Below are 18386 nucleotides of genomic sequence, written 5' to 3'. Positions count from 1 at the left end.
GCGGGACACTTCCTATTTCCAGTACCGTTCGCTTCCTCTCCCAGTCGGTCGTTTTCCCGGCGCGGTTTGTTCTCTCGAGAGGACACCGCCGCCGCCGTTGCCAGTTGCCCCTCGCCACTCCCCCTTCTCCCTTTACCCTTCTCGCGGTGGTCAGACCTCAGACCATGCTCACGAACTTGCCATTTTGCCTTTCGCTTTGCCTCCTTTTTTGCATGGAGCGTTGAACGCGGCACCGCGAAAGAAACAAGCTGAGAACCGCGTGTCGGCCGTGGCTCGGCGCGGGGCCCGTGTGGGAAGCGCGGCTTGTTCCTCGGCGGCGGGGTGGCGCGGCGGGGGAAGTAGAACGGGAGCAAGTGCACAGGGCTGGCCGGGGCTGAGCCAGGGCAGCGGCGAGCCCGGGTGGCAAGGAACTGGCGCGACCGCGACCCACAGACAGGATGTCGAGACCCGCTTGGCTCCCTCATGTGGCAGTGACATACAGGTGTCGCCTAACGCAACTTGCGAATAAACCGAAATAAACATTAATCACAGGGCGAGTGTATCGACATAAAGTGTTAATAAGCGATTACTGGGGTCGTCAACAATTTTGCAACCTAGTCGCCCACCACGCTTGGCACGATCTGTGTTGTCATTTCACAACAAGTTTTTAAAGTGTGCTGACTGGTTATCCCGTTGAGTGAGCGCCGCTTCCGACCTTGCTCTGCCACTGCAGTACTGTACTTGAACTTGAGCGTGTCCTTCGGTGTGATTGCAGGAGCTGTCCACTGCAGCCATGGCCGGATAGAGGAAAGGCGCGCGCCCTCCGCCCCGCCATGCACCACCTGCTCGTGCTGCTGGGGGCGCTGCTGCTGCCGGCGGCGCTGCCCGGGGCGGCCGCGGTGCAGCTCAACCGCGCGCCGCAGTTCCTGCCGGCGGGGAGCATGAGCCGCTTCTCGCTGCCCGAGGACACCCCCGTCGGCGCGCCCGTGTACCGCCTCCAAGGCACGGACCCCGAGGGCTCGGCCGTGCGCTTCTCCATCAGCGGCGAGCACTTCACCGTGGACAAGAACTCGGGCGTGGTGAGCCTGCGCAAGGCCCTGGACAGGGAGGCGCAGGACCTGCTCGAGGTCATCATCAGCATCACGGGTGAGTGCATCCTCTTCGGGACCTTAGTAATCTCTGATTCTTATCATTACTCTCATGAACGAAATGCCTCCTAGATGAGGGTTTCGACGGGTCTGAGCCGAACACGGTGTCTCTGCGGAGGGACATCCCCGTTCTGGACGTCAACGACAACGCCCCTACGTTCCGGGAACGCCCGTACGCCTTCAGCGTGTCCGAGGCCACCAAGGTTGGCGCGAGGCTGTTCGACAAGGTGCTGGTGAGCGACTCCGACGGCGGCCTCAACGCGGACATCACCCTCGTGTGTGTGCCGAGCGGCCCCGAAGACACCGCCTGCAAGCACTTCAAGGTGGAGACCGAAAAGGTACGTTCCATTGCCCGACGGCTAATCGGTCGGTCCGCGAACGGCGCTGGTCCAGCCACTGCCACCCACCCCTCCCCTCACACACCCTCCTGTGACAGCCACGTAACGTCCCCCTCCGCCCAGGCCAAGCCGGGCCGAGCCCTCCAAGTGATGGATGATGCAAAAACACTGACATGCTATGCAGTGCCGCTCTTTGTCCTTCAGTCAGTCCTACTCGAGGCGAGGACTCTTGGACTTGTTACGCTGCCATGAGTCATGCGCGTCCGTTACATGGACCGCGGCCCGAGGTGGCCGCCTGGATCAGCTGTTCGTTTTACGCAGTGATAACAATGCGCGTGAAACCCGTAAAAAACAACTGTGAATTTGCTGCAGGTGAGCGAGGGCCGGTACCGGGGCATCGTGACGCTGCAACGGCCGCTGGACTACGAGCAGCGCTCCGCCTACACTCTGCAGCTCCGCGCCACCGATGGTGCCTCCGACCCCTCCAAGCGCCTGTCCTCCACGGCGCGCGTCGCCGTCCAGGTCACCGACGTGCAGGACCAGCCGCCCGTCTTCCTCAACGCGCCGTACTCGGCCACCGTCCCGGAGAACTCGCCGCCCGTGAGTAGCAGCAGCGTTCTAGAGAGCCAGCCTCGCGCCTTCCGCGCCCCACTTGCTCGACAGTCTGGGTCGTCCGGGTATTAACGAAGCGCTCGGACTGCGCCGGACTCGACTCTTCATGGCGAGCTGTATGTTCTACATCGGGCGGGCGGGCGCGGCCGCTGCTGGTCGCCCTCCTCCAGGGTATGCTGTGTTGCACAGGCGTGACGCTGCGCCCGCCGCCCCACCCGCCTTTCACATGATGATTGCACTCTCGGATACAGACTGCGCGAGGCGTGCAGAGCGGCCGCGGTGAGGCGAGGCGTCGTCGTGTCCAGACAAAGGCCGCCATTTTCCCCACCGGCGCGGCGTCGTGCTCCTGATCGTGCCTCTGGCCCGCTCTGGCCGCGCCGCGGCGGCCTCTGACACGACGACCCCTCGCCCACCCCTCCAACCCCCGACGCACGTTGGGCTGCCTACCGTCACGGCGCTCCATGTCCGCAGGGCACGCTGGTGGCGGTGATCCGGGTGCGCGACGGCGACATGGGCGACCCACGACCCGTCGCCCTGTCGCTCGAGGAGGACGACCTGGGCTACTTCACCCTCGAGGAAGGCGAGGGTCCCGAGGGGGCGTCCACGGCCCGGCTCGTCACCACCAACATACCGATCGACCGCGAGCACCGCGACCTCATGCTGTCCGGCGGCATCTACACCTTCAAGGTGCGCGCCACGGAGCTCATCAACAACGAGCTGCCCGCAGACTGGAGCGTGTCCGAGGTCACGGTGGTCGTCACCGACGTCGACGATCAGCTCCCCGAGTTCAACGAAGACTACTTTCACATTAACGTTTCCGAGGATATAGGTAAGTCATCATCACGTGTTTCTGGCAAAAATCACTTTCCGAATTCTTGTTGACCTTATGTTGTCCTTTTGCAGCCGTGGACAGCCCGCTTCCCGGCCTCAACATGGTGGTGCTCGACGGGGACATCGGCGACAACGCGCGGTACGCCCTGTCGCTACGCGACGTCAGCAATTCGGAGGGGCTGTTCAGCGTCCACCCGACCAGCGGCCAGGGCCGCACGCCCGTAGTCATCAGGGTGCGCAGCAAGCGTGGACTAGACTACGACGTGGATGACCCCGCGCTCCGGAGGATCGAATTCGACGTGGTGGTGCACGCGAAGGGCGACACGGTGAGTTGAGCAGGCACGGGTTGCCGAGGCGGGCATCATAACCAGCTCCAGGCATCAACGATGACGGCTATTGTTTTAGGGCGACGAGGAAGAGTTCGGCAGCACGAGGGTCGTCGTCGACCTCCAGGACGCCAACGACCACTCGCCAGTGTTCGCCCAGAGCCAGTACCGCGCGCGCGCGTCCGAGGCCTCTCCACCAGGGACCAAGGTGCTCGATGTCACGGCCTCGGACATGGACAGCGGGGACCTCGGGCGCATCACCTACTCGCTCAAGGGCTTCGGCGCGGAGCGCTTCCGAACTCATCCCGAGCAGGGCGGCGTTTACGTGCGCCAGCCGCTGGACTACGAGTCCGAGCGCTCCTACTCGCTTAGCCTCGAGGCGCGTGACGGCGGCCCCAGCGGCGGCAGGGTCACTACCGTCAACGTGTTTGTGGACGTGCTGGACGAGAACGACAACGCGCCGGCGTTCGAGCAGCAGGAGTACCAACGCACCGTGCGCGAGGGCGCCACAAGTTTCCAGCCGTCGATGTTCGTCAGGGTAAGTGTGGCTCTCCCTGCTCCCCGGCACACTCTGCTGTGGTGAGGAGGCTGATTTGCCCCGCCCTTGTACTGCCTGCACTGTGCAAGCTGTCGAGGTAGCCCGACAATGGAAGCGGGCAGGCCGAATCAGCCGTCTAGTATTCGGGTACACAGGTGTTATCACTGTCCCTCATCACGACGTCCTTCCACAGGCCACCGACGCAGACGGCCCCACGCAGGGCGACGGCCGCGTGTCGTACAGCGTGACGTCGTCCAACGCCGCCGACGTGCTGGTCGTGGACGCGGCCTCGGGCGAGGTGCGCATGCAGCGGCCCGTGAGCGCGTCGCACACGCAGCGCGGCCAGTACGAGCTGACGGTGCGCGCCACGGACCAGGGCCGGCCGCGGCAGCTGCACGCCGACGCGCGCCTCACGGTGCGGGTGGGCGTGCCCGGCAACCAGCGGCCCGTGTTCAAGGGCCACGGCCCGGGCGCGGGCCACAACGCGTCGCAGTACCAGTACCACGCCGCCGTCCACGAGGACGCCGCTCCCAACTCCGAGGTGCTCCAGGTGACGGCCTCGGACCCGGACGGCCAGGACTCGCTCATCACGTACAGCATCGCGGCGGGCGGCGGCGCTAAGGACAACTTTAACATCGACAGCAAGTGAGTGGTGTTGGACGACCCAGAGATATGCCTCCAGCCCCAATCCCCAACCATCTCAAACCTGTACTTCTGTCAGGTCTGGCGTGATCACCGTCGCCCCCGAGGCCCGCCTGGACCCCGACGAGGCTGGCGGGGTTTCGCGGTACTCCCTCGTGGTGCTGGCCGTGGACAGCGGATTGCCAGTGCGGGAGACCGCCTCGGCCACCGTGCTGGTCACCATCAAGGACGTCAACAACAAGCCGCCCGTGTTCGACACTGGGGACCCGGGTGCCTTCACGAGGCACGTGTCGGAGCGCGCCCAGCCCGGTGAGTACAAGGCAGGTCAGAGGTCATCCTCATCTGCAGGCCAAGGCGTGACGTGTGACGTATACGTGTTCAGGTCAAACTGTGCTGGTGGCGAGGGCGCGAGACCCTGACGAGGACGCGAAGCTGGAGTACAGCCTGGTGGAGCCCATCCGGGCTATGGATCGGACAGGAGTGCCCCTGGCGCCGAATGCTGCCAACGACTACAAGCAGGCCTTCAGGTAAGTGCACGTGCACGTTCTGAAATATGCGCTCCCTTGTTTCGAATAGAGGTCACAGTGTCTCGTCCTTTCTCCAGAATCAACTCTAGCACGGGTGAGGTGTTCGTCAACGGTCCCCTGGATCACCAGGCGGCCGCCGTGATCACGCTGACCGTGCAGGCCCGCGACCTCAACGCGCGCACCGACCTCAAGGGCGCCAGGCCGCAGGTGGCGCGCGCCGAGGCCACCGTCTACGTGGAGGAGTTCAGCGATGGCAACCCCATCTTCACGGCGCACGGCTGGACCCCGGGCAGCCCCGTCATCAAGGTGACCGTACCCGAGGAGCAGCCCCGCGGCACCGTGCTGGCCATGCTGGCCGCCCAGGACCCTGCCGATGGTAAGAGCCCGGGTTGTGCGATACAGAAACTGCAGGAGAAGCGATAGGTGAGGGGGGAAGGGGGCTCGTTTTCTTCTTCTGGTAGAGACGGTCTTTGGGACTCTCCAAAATGAATATTTGCGGCAACCCTTTTACAATATGTGGTTGCTGTGCCCCGTCCACCGTCTAGCGAATGTTTCATCAGAAATACCTTTTAATGCTCATACCGTCACCAACACCAACCACACCGTGGTCTCTCGTTGTCCTGGGTGAGTGACATGCTCCACCCGGGCACCGGATGCCTCCACATAACGCTCCGTTCTCTCCTGCAGGGGGCCGCCCCATCCGCCGCTTCCAGGTGGCCGCGCAGCCCGACGGCACGGCGCCGGACTGGGCGAGCGTGAGCGCCCGCGGCAACGTGGTGCTGGAGCGGCGCCTGGATTACGAGACGCTGCCCGCGCTGCCCGACGGCAGCAAGGTCATGGAGCTCAAGGTGCAGGCCGTGAGCGAGGATCAGCGACGCACCGGCACCGCCACCATCCAGGTGCAGGTGCAAGACGCCAACGACCACACGCCGCAGTTCGCGCAGACCGTGAGTACAGTTGTGTGAATGTGAACCCCGGTGCCCCGTCACCAGTGCCACTCTCTGACCCTTCGCTCCGCCCCCAGACCTACCACACCAGCGTGCTCGAGTCCACCCGCTTCCCCGCTCACGTCCTGGCCGTGTCCGCGACCGACGGCGACAGCGCGGCAGGGAGCAGCGCGGCGCGCGGCTTCGGCGACGTGCGTTACTCGCTGTCCGGAGAAAACGCGCGCTCCTTCATCATCGACCCGCTGTCCGGCAGCATCCAGGTGGCGCCCAACGCCACGCTGGACCGCGAGCGCCAGGCGCAGATGAAGCTGACTGTGGTCGCGGCCGACACCCCGGGCGGCGGCGCGGCGCAGCGGCGCAGCCAGGCGGCCGTGACCATCGACATCCTGGACGTGAATGACAACGCGCCGCAGTTCTCCAAGCGCTCGTATTCCACCGTCATCCCGGAGAACATGGCCGTGGGCAGCAGCGTCCTCAGCGTGTCGGCCTCGGACCCGGACGAGGGCGCGGGCGCCGAGGTGGCCTACGAGCTGGTGGACCAGGGCGAGGCCAACGGCCTGTTCTCCATCGACACGTCCTCCGGCGAGCTGCGCATCGCAACCCCGCTGACGGGCAAAGGCCGCCGCGAACCCTACTCGCTCACGGTGCGTGCCCAGGACAGCGGCAACCCGCCGCTGTCTGCCGACGCATCCGTCAGCGTGCACATCGGGGACGTTGTTAGCAACGACGGCGTGCCGAGTTTCGTTCACCCCGCCCTGGACGAGGTGGCCTACGTGTCCGAGGTAAAAATACAGACTCGTTGGGCTTTGCCTGTCCGTATTTTTCCCAAGTTGTTGCCAAAATTACACGCTTACCAATTGCGCCATCTGCTTCCAGAACGCATCCATCGGCTCGCCAGTGTTTAGGGTGGTGGCTGCTGACCCAGACGACCCCAAGACCCCCGAGGGCATGCTGGTGTACCGCTTCCTCGAGGACGGCATGACGGGCAGCGACGCGTCGCACTTCAGCATCAGTGAGTACCCGTGAAACACCCTCCTCGTCAACAGGAAGTTAAATTCTTGCAAATAAATCATTTGAAAGCTGATGTAATAAATTTGTCAAGGATTTAGATGCTTTGTAGATTTCGAAGCAATTATTTGCATATAAACAATAATAATGCTTTTGCAAACTTCTGAAGTGCTTTGCAAAGTGCCATATGAATGCAAAGTTCATGTGCCAGCTGATAGATCAGTCTCACGAGCTCCCTGTTCGCTGCCCGCACAGATCCGTCCTCCGGTCTCATCACCACCCGCACGCTGCTGGACCGGGAGACCAAGGCCCAGTTCATGCTGCTGCTGGTGGCGGCGGACAAAGGCCCGGTGCCCCAGCAGACGACCCGCCTCCTCACCGTGCACGTCACCGACGTGGACGACCACAAGCCCGTGTTCAAGCGCTCCGTCGACGAGAGCCCCATGGTCATGACCGTGCAGGAGGAGCTCCCGGTCGGCTCCGTCGTCGGCAACCTCACAGCTGTGGACAACGACATTGGGGACAACGCGCTTATCGACTACGTCATCACTTGTGAGAAAATTAAAGAGCAGCTGCTGGGAGTACTCGAGAATCCATCGAGCTCTACTAACACACACGCCACTTTGTGTTTCAGACGGCAACGAGCACGACCTCTTCTCGATCAGCCGGACGCCGGAAAACGGGGCGGTGATCCGCGTGGCGCGCCGCCTGGACCGCGAGGAGGCCGCCGAGCATCTGCTGACGGTCAAGTGCTTCAAGAAGAGCGCGCGGCCGCAGAGCATGCGCAAGCCGTACAACCGCCAGGTAAGTACAGACCGGACCCAAGCCGGGCCCCGAGCCCCGGACCCGAGTGGCATACATTCACTCGCTCACTGTAATAACCGCCCCCGCTTGCTCTCTTTCTCCCAGGACCCGTCGGAGCGACAGGTGCGCGTGCAGGTGCGCGATATCGACGACAACGCGCCGACATTCCCGGCGGGTAAGGCCAACCAGACGCTGGGCGTGCGGCTGAACGTGCCGGTCGACACGTCCCTGCTTACGCTGGAGGCCGAGGACGCCGACGCCGACTCGGCGCCCATGCACTACTGGCTCGCCGGCGCCACCTTCCACCCCATGCACCCCGCCGCTGTCCCGGCCGGGCGAGGGCGCGGGCGCGCCGGCCACGGCCCTGCGGCCAGCACCGCGGCCGCGGTCGAGCAGGTGCAGGGCGTGTTCAGGCTGGACGCCGACAGCGGGGAGCTTCGGACCGCGGCCGGCATGCAGCAGTTTGTTGACGGCTACTTCACGCTCAGCGTGGCGGCCAGCAACACACCCGAGGGCAACAGCAGCAGCCGCAGGGCGAACGCCACCGTCAAGGTGAGTGCGGGCCCGGTGGGAGGCATTCATAGCGTTCACCCGACTTTATGTTAGGGCCCCTCCTTACACCATGCTTTTGTCAACAGGTGTTCGTGGTACGGGACCGAGCGCTCCTCAAGTTCGTGTTCAGCAAGGCCCCTGCTGACGTAAGGCGAGCACTGCCCGAATTTCAGCGGCTCGTTGAGAAGGCGCTTCTGCTACCCGTTCAACTGAATGTGTACGACACCCAATTCTACGCCAAGCAAGACGGCAGCCTGGACTTCAGCAGTACCAGGTGAGTTTAGAAAGACTTTTAGATACCCGGATATGAAGCGATTAGAACACAAGGCGATGCGAGAAAAAACGTTTGTCCCTATCGTGGAAAAGTGTAGCGATTTCCTCGTCGCTTTGTGTGAGCCTTACTCCGTGGAGCAACTGCCATGAGGTAGGCTAACCCACCGAACAGCTGTGTGGAGCTGGCGGCCCGCGGCCCGCCCCCACTGAGCGCCCGTGGCGAGGGCATAACGTTTCCCGTGGCCGCGAGTAGGAACTTTCATTACGGGGCATCTTTATGAGATCAGATTATTTATCATTCGTCAATTTTTACTCTACTATATTTATTTCCTTCTCAGCTCGTGCTTCCAGCTGGTCGGGCGAGAAAATTATGATCTTTCAGATATGGAGTCACTACTGATCGACAAAAAGAACGATGAGCTGAACAGCGTGTACGACCGTTTCCACGTTAGAGCCGTCCAGGTAAGTCTCTGGTGAAACGTATGACGAGTAATAAGTCTACCAAAGAAAATCTTTTGATGGATCACTGTTATATTATCGTTCCTGCGTTGCAGCGTTGTGCACCAACTCTGGCTAAGGCAGAAGCAACATGGATCCAGCTTTGGGTTTTGGCCATAGCCTGTTTTATTGGAATAGCTTCCTTAATAGCGAGTTGTGTTGTCTGCTGCTCATACAATAGGTGAGCTTTTTAATTTCTTCTTGTACTTTTAATATTCAAGCTCCGCAGGTCTAATATTATTATTTTCTTTGTAACAGGTGGGAACGTTTAAGGTGACGAAGGTATTTCATCGAATTTTAGTTGAGATTCACATTGTAGAAAAAAATTTCATTTCAAACCAAAATTTCCTGTACCCACCTAAAATATTAGGTACTTTTCTTCGTTAAAATATGTTGTAGTAGTTTTTCTTGAAACCTTAATCAGCAGTGAATTATTTATGTATATGTTTGTAAAAAATGTTGTTTACTTTAATCTGTTTTTTGTTTGTTTGTCTGTTTGTATTTTTTATTTTTTGATAAGAGATTGTAATATTGTGTGTGAGTGAGTGTGTGTATCTGTTTTGTGCATGAGTGTAGATTGTGTTGTGTGTAAATATATGGAAAATAAGAGCAAAAGATGTAAATGAAAATTATGAAACAGTATTGTATGTGTAAAATATAGTAGAAAACTGAAAGTAAACATCTGATGGATTTGTTTGAAGTGGTGGATTTAGTCTTGAGAGGTAAGGCGTCTCCTCTCATGGTCAGTAGTGACAATTCTTCTCAGAGGGTTTGTGAATGGTGATTGGCATAACAATCGCAGCCTGAGGATCAAGACAAAGAGTTTCACAAAAAACTCTTCGCCTGAAAGCCTAGATAGTCTTCTTTAAACTTTGAACCAAAGTAAAACTATAATGAATGACCAATCCGTAAAACACTTCAAAATTATGGAAATTTAACAGACAGAGGTTGAAGAGTTGCTACTTTTATTTCATTAAATACACATTGAAATTGTTAGCATGCCTGAGATGGCAATAACAGAAAGGCAAGTCACAAATCTATTGATTGAGTTTTAAAAAAGGGGGTACCTACAATGGATACAGGGAGACCAAATAATAGAAATAGTAATCAAAATGGAATGCAGAAGTGATCACAGGAATAATGTACGGTAGCACCAAAATGAATTTAACTAGTTGTTGCAAAGTAGGGCATGACTCTTCCACACAATCATATTCTGAGATGTCACATGGTCCCTTCCTTGACTTGAAAAGAAATAAGAGAAGGTAAACATCACTCACCAGTCAAACTAACTCACAAAGTGCAGCATGGCACCGCAGGTAGAAAAAGCCATATGGGTACATATCTCACCACACATCCCACTTACTAAAAGTGTTACAAATGTGTCATCAGTATAATGAACATACCATTTGAAAAAAATCAAGGACACTAGATCACATTCACAGCTTACATAAGACGATAGTTAAATAGGTAAATTTAATCCTTCAGCATTTTAGCTCAGTCATAAATAAGCAACATTCCCAAAATGGTTCAATTTGTTGGGAACAAACACAACCTTACGGTAAGCTAATACTGAACGATAAAGATATTTCCTATTTAGAAGCAATCAAACATTCAGTGCATTTCATTTAGAAGACAACATTGAACTGCAAAAGTCACAGCACACTGCTTAACACATTGTATTAATTTGTGTTAGAGGAAACAAGGCATCACCCAATGTGTGATGAAAAGATTCTGTGATGACAAAGTGTAACACACATGATTTCCCAGGTGAACTCATGATTAAAATTTGTATAGTACCATAACAAAATAAAAAACAAACAAATTAAAATACACACATAGGTATTTAGTTTCAAGGTTAACAGCAGAGTAAACTTGGAATAAATAACAAAATTTAAAAAAAAATGTAAAGAAAAAAAACTCTATGTAGTACCATACAATAGACATGATCTTTTGATATAGCTTCCAATTGATAAAAAGGCATCGATTGGTATTTTAGTTGCAACTTGTAAACGAATTGGCAGTCTTTTCTTTTCATTTTTTCCCCCAAATGAAAAGTGAGACAAGATTGGCACACACATTCTGAAGGGATCACAAGTTATAATACTAATTAAGTAAGGGAACCTCATCTTATCTATGTATGTAAGTATGTATGAGGTCGGAAAGCAGCTTCAAGGACTCTTTAAAGCAATGTGAGAACAAATGGACTGAAACAGAAAGGGAATATGATTTCTTCATCTGTTCATAGAGTTCTGCAATTCACATCCATACATTTTTGTGAAGTAATTGTAGGGCATAGTTCAAACATCTAATAATTATTAGCAATAAAACACATAGTAGAAGGCATAAATGCTGAAATAGTAAATGCACTTCTAAACAAATCCCAAGCTTTCTGAAGCTTTCATCAGTGATATTCCTTACCTTCACCAATGCCGGTCAGTCCAACTTTATTATCAGTATACATATCTACTGTAACACAGTCCTACCTCACTACATACGGGCAGTGTTATAACCCTTGAGGGATTCAAAATGCAATGAGGAAATATTTTCATATTTTACAGCATATCGTCAGTTAAAACAATCTTGAGTCTCCTTATCAGTGGAAACTTCAACCCAGACTTGTAACATAATCCCTTGTAATCGTCTGAATTCAAAGACCAAACCATAGCACCACCATAGCCTCGACTGGTGATGAACTCACCCTGCAAGAGTTAAGCAATTATGAATGATTGGATTGTCCAGATACATTAAAAAAACATACAAATCTAAAAGCTAATGAAGTACCTTGTAAGCTGCACTTCTTTCATCTTCGAAAGCTATCCAATTCCTGTTTTTGTAGGCGTAGGAAGCTCTAGAAGAACGGTCAAATGTCTGCACAGCACCAGTTGTTAAGAAACGACAAACATCAGGGTAATCTATGAAACCCCCTCCTCCTAGGTCACCAAAATTGCAAGAAGGAGCAAAGAGACCAGTATTTTTCTTGTTTTGCAGCCTAGAGATTAAAACCAAACAGAGATAGACAATATTAAATGTGCATTGTAACCAATGGATCTCAATAAAAATGGTACATACTTAAAAGTGTGCCCATAAGTAGGGACACCAACAACTATCTTGTTGCGAGGCATTCCTTGGTCTTCCCAATAATGAACAGACCAATTGGTATTCAACTGTGAGAAGTAACCCTTATCCTTTTGGCTCTTATACAGAGGAGCATTCAGTCCAGTAAATGGCGTGAATCTTGTGTAAAAATGAAAGTCATACGTCATAAGGTTCACCCAATCAACAAATCTAGAATGAAAGGAATACAATATAAATGCATCATTAGCATCACATTATAAAAGAGGAAAATAATACAAAATATCAAAATACATAGAAGGAATTGTATACCTTGACATCACATTTATTTTGTAGGATATATCAACAATGACTTGAGGGGCAGCTACAGCTGCAGTCAACAGGTAACGATCTCCAAATGCTTGGCGAAACTCAGCTAGGAGGGTCATAAATTTCCAAGCATCATCAGGAAATTCCCAGTCAATGTCTAAGCCATCAAAGTTATGTTTTCTTAAAACATCTAGAGAAGATTTGATGAATGTCTTGCGAGTAATATGGTCTTGAACCACTTGAGACATGTCCCCATTGACAGAAAGTAGCACCTTCAGCTTAGGGTTTTGTTTCTTCAACTTAACAACTTCATCATAGGTCTATGAGTGATTAAGAAAGATCAATTATACAAAGTGCAGAAAAGTACCCACATGAAAATTTACTGATTAAAGTTGTACCTTACCTCAACATCATCGGGGTTTGAAGGTACTAAACTGTTATTTGCAACACTTGCAAATGCCAAATTTATATGAGTACAAAGATCAGCATCCAAATCATTGGGCATAAGTGTTTTATCATCAGTTACTGTTAAGTTTGGTGGAATTGCATAATAGCAAACCAGTTTGAACCCATCTGGTTCAGGAGTAGACCAAACATATGGGCTATTGGTAAGCAACTGTTCTTCCTCTGTCTTAGAATAACTACTGTTTGGTGGTTTCATTAAAAACTTATGTTTTTTATTGAACGCTTTGGCATACAGATCAGCTCGGCGCTCTTGGATTCCTTGTACACCTGTTCATTGTTTCAAAAGAATAAATAATGTTACACAAAGACAATGAGACGGTAAAGACTCAACAGAACAGTTTGGAAAAAGCATTGATCAAAAAGATCTTGCCAGGAAAAAAGGGAAAATAAAATTAGAAGTATTCATACAATATCCCTTTCAGTTAGTGTTTTTCTATGGAGCTACTCAGCTTTCACAAAGTATAGGAATATCCTTCCCTCCTCCCAAATAATGCTGGTCTAGAACAAATAAGCACTCACTCAAAATCATACTCACCAAGTTCCGACCTCACTGGCCCATACATCATGAAGTCAAGATTATCATTCTTCTCAGGTTTCTCTGATGGGGCAAAGATGTCTTCCCAACCATTGTACGCAGTCACAAGAATCAAAAATATCACGAGCGACAGCCCAAAACCAAACAGGAACAGCTGTTTGTATGCTGTTTTTATTTTGCTGGAATAGTGTCACAAAAAGAAATATTAGCACAATCAAAACCAATGACCCTGATAAAGAAGAAACAGAGATAGTACTAGGAACTGATGGATATAATCTATACACACAAGAAATTACAGCAGAACTTTAACAACAAAGAGATACATTTTTGGGATCGTCATAAATAGAGAGGAAAACATACTATGGCTCTTCTCCAAGGTGTTCGTAGCGCACTTCGGGATTCACTATGGGCACAACTCGCGCCCCCATTTTATAAGATATTGATAGATATCGCTTTGATGCGATTCCTCTCACGCTCAGCTAAAACGTAAACGGCTGGGCTGGGGGGCTGGGCCTTCCTCAGGGTAGTTAAAATATTCGTTTCATCTTCAACTTCGCTTTAGGCTGCCTTGAGGTTTCTGCTCGTTCGAGCTTTTGTTGTTGTTGATGTTGACAGGCTGTGTTGACGTAAGTATGAAAAACTAACTGGCCATCGATTAAGGATGACAATTTTCCTGGAACGTTCTTAGCGGGAGCTTTTGAATGTTTTGAATACGATATACGCCGAGTTAAGGATAGGAGGCCAAGGCGTATATTGCGTTCAAAACATTGTGTTCTAGAGGATGTGCGATAAGTGTGGTCTGTCAGCCGAGTTCGTAAACGCGTCGGGTCGGGGACCAGCGAATCGGAGTTTCAAGCCTTTCCACCGGCGAGGTAAAAGATTTAGAGATACTGGACCTTGACTGGACACAACCTTTTTTTATAGGTAATTGATTTTAAAGGTGATCGACGCTTTAGTGGTACTTTGTTAAGAGGGAACGGGCTCCCGCCGTTTAAATAGCCGACACCAACGATAGCGCCTGCCACGTACTGGGTAGGCCAACCCGCCAAGCAGCTGTGCCGAGACGGCGGCCCGCCCTGACAGGCGCTTCCTCCCGCCCCTGTTTGTATCTACACATGTGTAGCTACAACCGACACGGCCTCGGGCAGTTTTACTCGAACTGACTGCAACAATAAATTCGCTCGGTGTCGTAAAAGGTCTTCTAAACGCACCCCGCTACCACAGCAAGGTGCCAGGAAAAGGGGACCGCTTACAACCGCTTTTCGTGCAGCTCGGAATCCAGGGATCTCCCACGGCCCGCTTTTGCTGTCATCGAAGGACCGTGCACAAAATACGTCACGCTATTTTCGACCTCCTCCTCCCCTCCCCCTTTAAATCACCCAACAGGTGAAGCCCCACCCCCAGCCCCACCCCCCTCCCCTCCCGCTTCCGTGACGTCAGGTTTTCGGGAAAAGAAAGTGTAGAGTCAGAAAATGCGTGAACAATAGAAACAGAACTTCCGCCGTTTTAACAGTACTTCACGACTCCTCTGACCCCCTCACCCCCATACGTCATCCATATATCGCCAATGACCAAAACCCCCTCCCCCCCCAAAAAGTGTGACGTATTTTGTACAGATCACGGTCCTGCTCGAGGCGAACGCCGGTTTTAGAGCCGAGTTGCCACAAATAGTCACAAATGCGGCTACCCCCCCCCCCGCCCAAACTAGTGACGTGATTTGTAAACGGCCCCTCCATCACGCCTGGTAAAATGACGGGTTCGAAGTCCTCTCGAAATTTTGTGCCCAGAGAGAGAAACAAATCTCGATCCAAGCATCGTGGCGTCGTAGCCGCGCTCGTTCAGTGCGGCACCAGAGACTCAAAGGTCGGCGGTTCGAATCTCGGTCAAAGAGAAATTTTTTCTCAAGCCACAAAAACTTGAACGATAATTCGTTACGCGGGAACACGGGGAAAACGAACGTATTTGGTTCACTGAGTGAGCTCGGTCAGTGACGTCCACCTTGAGCGTCCACTCCCTCCCTCTCTCATGACGGCCGCTACGGCCGCCAGGAAGAGCCACCTGCGGATAACCGGGATAACCCCATCTCCTATGTCGCGCCATGGAGCGGTGGAAAAGGGGTCCCGGGGGTAACTATGAATGCGCAGCAGTGTTGCGGGTTTGCCTACTATTTGCACCCGTAAGGGGCCATGGCCCCTGCGGCCATTTGAGTATGCAATCCCGCAACACTGCTGCGTATTCACAGTTCTACACCCGGTACAAAAGGGGTAGACTAGGCTGATCTGGGCTGCAGGCCAGACTGTCACAGTCCCTGTTTGTTACAGTCCTCGATGTTGGTTCTTATTTAACTCTGGGCACGCGACACAACGTGGAGACTGTCGAAGACTGTTAAAAATACAGTAATAAGCAAGTATCCATATGATATTTAATCAAAGCACAGCCTAAACATAAGTGTACTTTTCAGTACATTAACTTCATATCACAGCCTCACCCTAAACACCCCAGACCCCAGAGAAAATCAACCGACAGTCAAACATGCAGTACAATAATTTAGGGAAGTTGTTACTCTACCACTAATTTGTACATCTTTTTATTATTTAAGATAAGAAATAAAGTTAACACAGCATATATAAAGCCCAATAAATTATTTAACAAGTCTCACGAGACCGCGAAGGAAAACTATTAGGAAATCAGAAAACTATCGACATTAATCAGGGGTGGAACGAATCTGAACACACGTCCAGGTGCTGTCAGCAGTGTGGTCCTCAGGAGAGGAACAATCGTCAGGGTCATGCGCAAAGAGGACAAGTCGGCCACGTTCGTTCCACTCTGCTTGTCGGTGGCAGCCCTGTGCACATGCATCGCACCTGCGGCGTTTACAGGCAATTGGTTCCGTTATGTGTATGTGGAGCGAAGGGTTGGCGTCGAGAATTTTGACTGCGTTCCCATCGCCGTCGTGCAGCCATTCGTGTAGGCAGCAGCAGAATTGCGGCCCTGCTTCCAGCAACTCGAGCCTCCGCAGAGCTGGGGCCGTAGCGGGCGTGATGCCCGCCAGCGCCTCGGCGTCCAGCAGATCACAGTCCACCGATATGCTCAACAGCCGGAGGGCGGGCAGCCGGGGGAGCATGTCGATCAGGGGCTGCAGCTCGTCCTCGTCGAGGAGGGCAACTGACAGCCGCTCAAGGGACCCTCCGGATGATGCCAAGGCGCCTAACAACAGACTCCGATCGCCGGAATCGATGTCGCCGAAATTGAAGTCGATGGAGAGTGTGTGCAGGTGGTTGGCCCGGCGAAGGAATTCCGCCGCGCCCTCACTTAAAAAGTAAGGGTAGTAGTCAGAGGCTATGCAGAGGGTCATGTCCTTGAGGGTCTTGCAAGCTGCTACAGCCTCCAGGTCTCTAATCATATCACACTTCAACCTTTCGAGTTTGGGCATGCTGGCCAACAGCTTAGCCGTACCGAGTGCGAAGGGGAAGCCACCGTCAAGGTCAACCTCCTCCAGGGTGGGAGCGTGTCCGGCCAGCACGGCGTCCACGAAGTATTCGTTGACCTCGTTAAGGCAGCATTTGAAAATCTTCAAGGACGACCTGGCCGGCCTGTGCTTGTGTGGGATGGGGCTCGGCGCGTAAGGCACGTGTTTAGGAAACACGAGGGACTCCAGGCAAGAAGACCGCACCAAAGTCACCGACAACGGGTCGGGGTCGGCACGGTCCCCAAGCTGTGCGCCCGGAGCGTACCGGACCTCCACACGCCTCAGACGTCCGAGCGCCTCCTGGTTGTGGACTACCTGGGCGTACATGTCGGGGTGGATGTCCTTCTCCACGACCAGAATCAACTCGGCTACGGCGCAGTGGGTCGCGAGGAACGCCGAGGTGTGGCCGCTGCACAGCACCGCCTCGAGGCTCGGCGCCAGGCGCAGCGCCGCGCACACGCAGGGCCTCTGGTCGTCGACGAGCCGGCGACGGTGCCATACCTCGCGGAACATGGACGGTCCCTCGAACCTCCTGCACACGAGACGGCAGGCGAGCACGTCGTCCACCGACAGGTACTGCATCACTTGCACCAGGACGTCGTCCGGAAGCTGCTCCATGGTCTCGGCCGCCCACTGTTGGAACAAGGAACAACAGCAACATGCATGTCAGAAATACGACGAACGTGCCCCCGCCGTTGACAGGGCAGGACGAGGAGGCAATGAGGGCATCTCGGCGAAAGACTTCTGATTTTCCAAAGAGTGCGAGCGAAGCGATCCAGAGCAAATGCAAGCGCTCTGACAGCTTTGAATGCTCTATCGATAGCGCCTGCAACGCGCCGGGTAGGCCAACCCGTCGAGCAGCTGTGCGGAGTAGGCGGCCTGCTCTGAGCGCCTTACGGATCGCCCAGAAAGTGCGCCCGTTTTTACTCAGGCTCATTCCAGAGCCCTGCATCGAGCGAGCATCGGATGCCTACATGGCGTCCGAAAGCGGTTGTGGGAGCGAGAAGCTCGCGCCGGGCCATAGCTCCCTCCCACTAAGATTCGCTTTCGGACGCCATGTAGGCATCCCAGGCTGCCTGGATGCAGGGCTCTGGCTCATTCGGCAAATTATATTGAGAGCTCGGCGCCTGTGAGACTCTGGGTAGGCCACCCCACGGTACAGGCATGCACTGAAGGAAGATGTTGCCTTCCTATCAAGGGCTACGACACCTTGCAAACCGGGCGAAACTTGGAACTTTCGTAACGGCACTTTCTGGATGATCCCTACGTGCAAAGCAGGGGTAGAGGGCAAGGGGTACGCAGGGTGCCATGCAGGGTGCCATGCAGGGTGCCATGCAGGGTACCATGCAGGCACCACCTTGGGGAACGTTCATGGTCGGGGCACCTCCTTCATGAAGGAAGAACAAAGAATACAGCAAATAAAACGTGGCCGTTTTTTGTTTGTTTCAGCCCCTGAAAGATGAGTGTCTAAGGCATTGGAGGTATCTCGGTCTCCCATTAAAACCTTTCAAGG

The 18386-nt window shown here is 53.7% G+C and overlaps 3 protein-coding genes across 3 annotated transcripts in view; 1 reads left to right on the top strand and 2 right to left on the bottom strand.

The window, feature by feature from the left end:
* Positions 1-331: 331 nt before the first annotated feature.
* Positions 332-9702, top strand: LOC113211226 (cadherin-23). The gene is made up of 20 exons (XM_052270576.1): positions 332-1125; positions 1200-1465; positions 1838-2065; positions 2549-2906; positions 2981-3234; positions 3314-3772; positions 3966-4417; positions 4494-4723; positions 4797-4941; positions 5019-5317; positions 5629-5888; positions 5966-6670; positions 6765-6900; positions 7152-7448; positions 7531-7700; positions 7806-8252; positions 8339-8526; positions 8864-8987; positions 9080-9204; positions 9282-9702. Exons 1-20 carry the CDS (start codon positions 813-815, stop codon positions 9298-9300), a joined length of 5475 nt encoding a protein of 1824 aa, XP_052126536.1. The 5' UTR covers positions 332-812; the 3' UTR covers positions 9301-9702.
* A 269-nt stretch (positions 9703-9971) lies between these two features.
* Positions 9972-13999, bottom strand: LOC113211227 (chitinase-3-like protein 2). Its single transcript, XM_026429541.2, has 7 exons — positions 13765-13999; positions 13405-13583; positions 12808-13136; positions 12408-12724; positions 12093-12308; positions 11805-12012; positions 9972-11722 (listed from the first exon to the last, which is right to left on the bottom strand). Exons 1-7 carry the CDS (start codon positions 13830-13832, stop codon positions 11576-11578), a joined length of 1464 nt encoding a protein of 487 aa, XP_026285326.1. The 5' UTR covers positions 13833-13999; the 3' UTR covers positions 9972-11575.
* Positions 14000-15812: 1813 nt separating this feature from the next.
* The window catches only part of LOC113211237 (uncharacterized), a 12725-nt gene continuing 10151 nt past the window's right edge, over positions 15813-18386 (bottom strand). Inside the window, exon 2 of the mRNA XM_026429554.2 lies at positions 15813-17506. Within this exon, the coding sequence (XP_026285339.2) occupies positions 16109-17491 (1383 nt within the window). The 5' untranslated portion in view covers positions 17492-17506 and the 3' untranslated portion in view covers positions 15813-16108. The remainder of the gene's footprint in view (positions 17507-18386) is intronic.

The sequence above is a fragment of the Frankliniella occidentalis genome, unplaced genomic scaffold (assembly GCF_000697945.3).
Source record: "Frankliniella occidentalis isolate FOCC.00 unplaced genomic scaffold, Focc_3.1 Scaffold127, whole genome shotgun sequence".
Lineage (NCBI taxonomy): Eukaryota > Metazoa > Arthropoda > Insecta > Thysanoptera > Thripidae > Frankliniella > Frankliniella occidentalis.
Note: the sequence above shows the minus strand (reverse complement) of the source record. Positions and strands in the feature narration are given on the sequence as shown.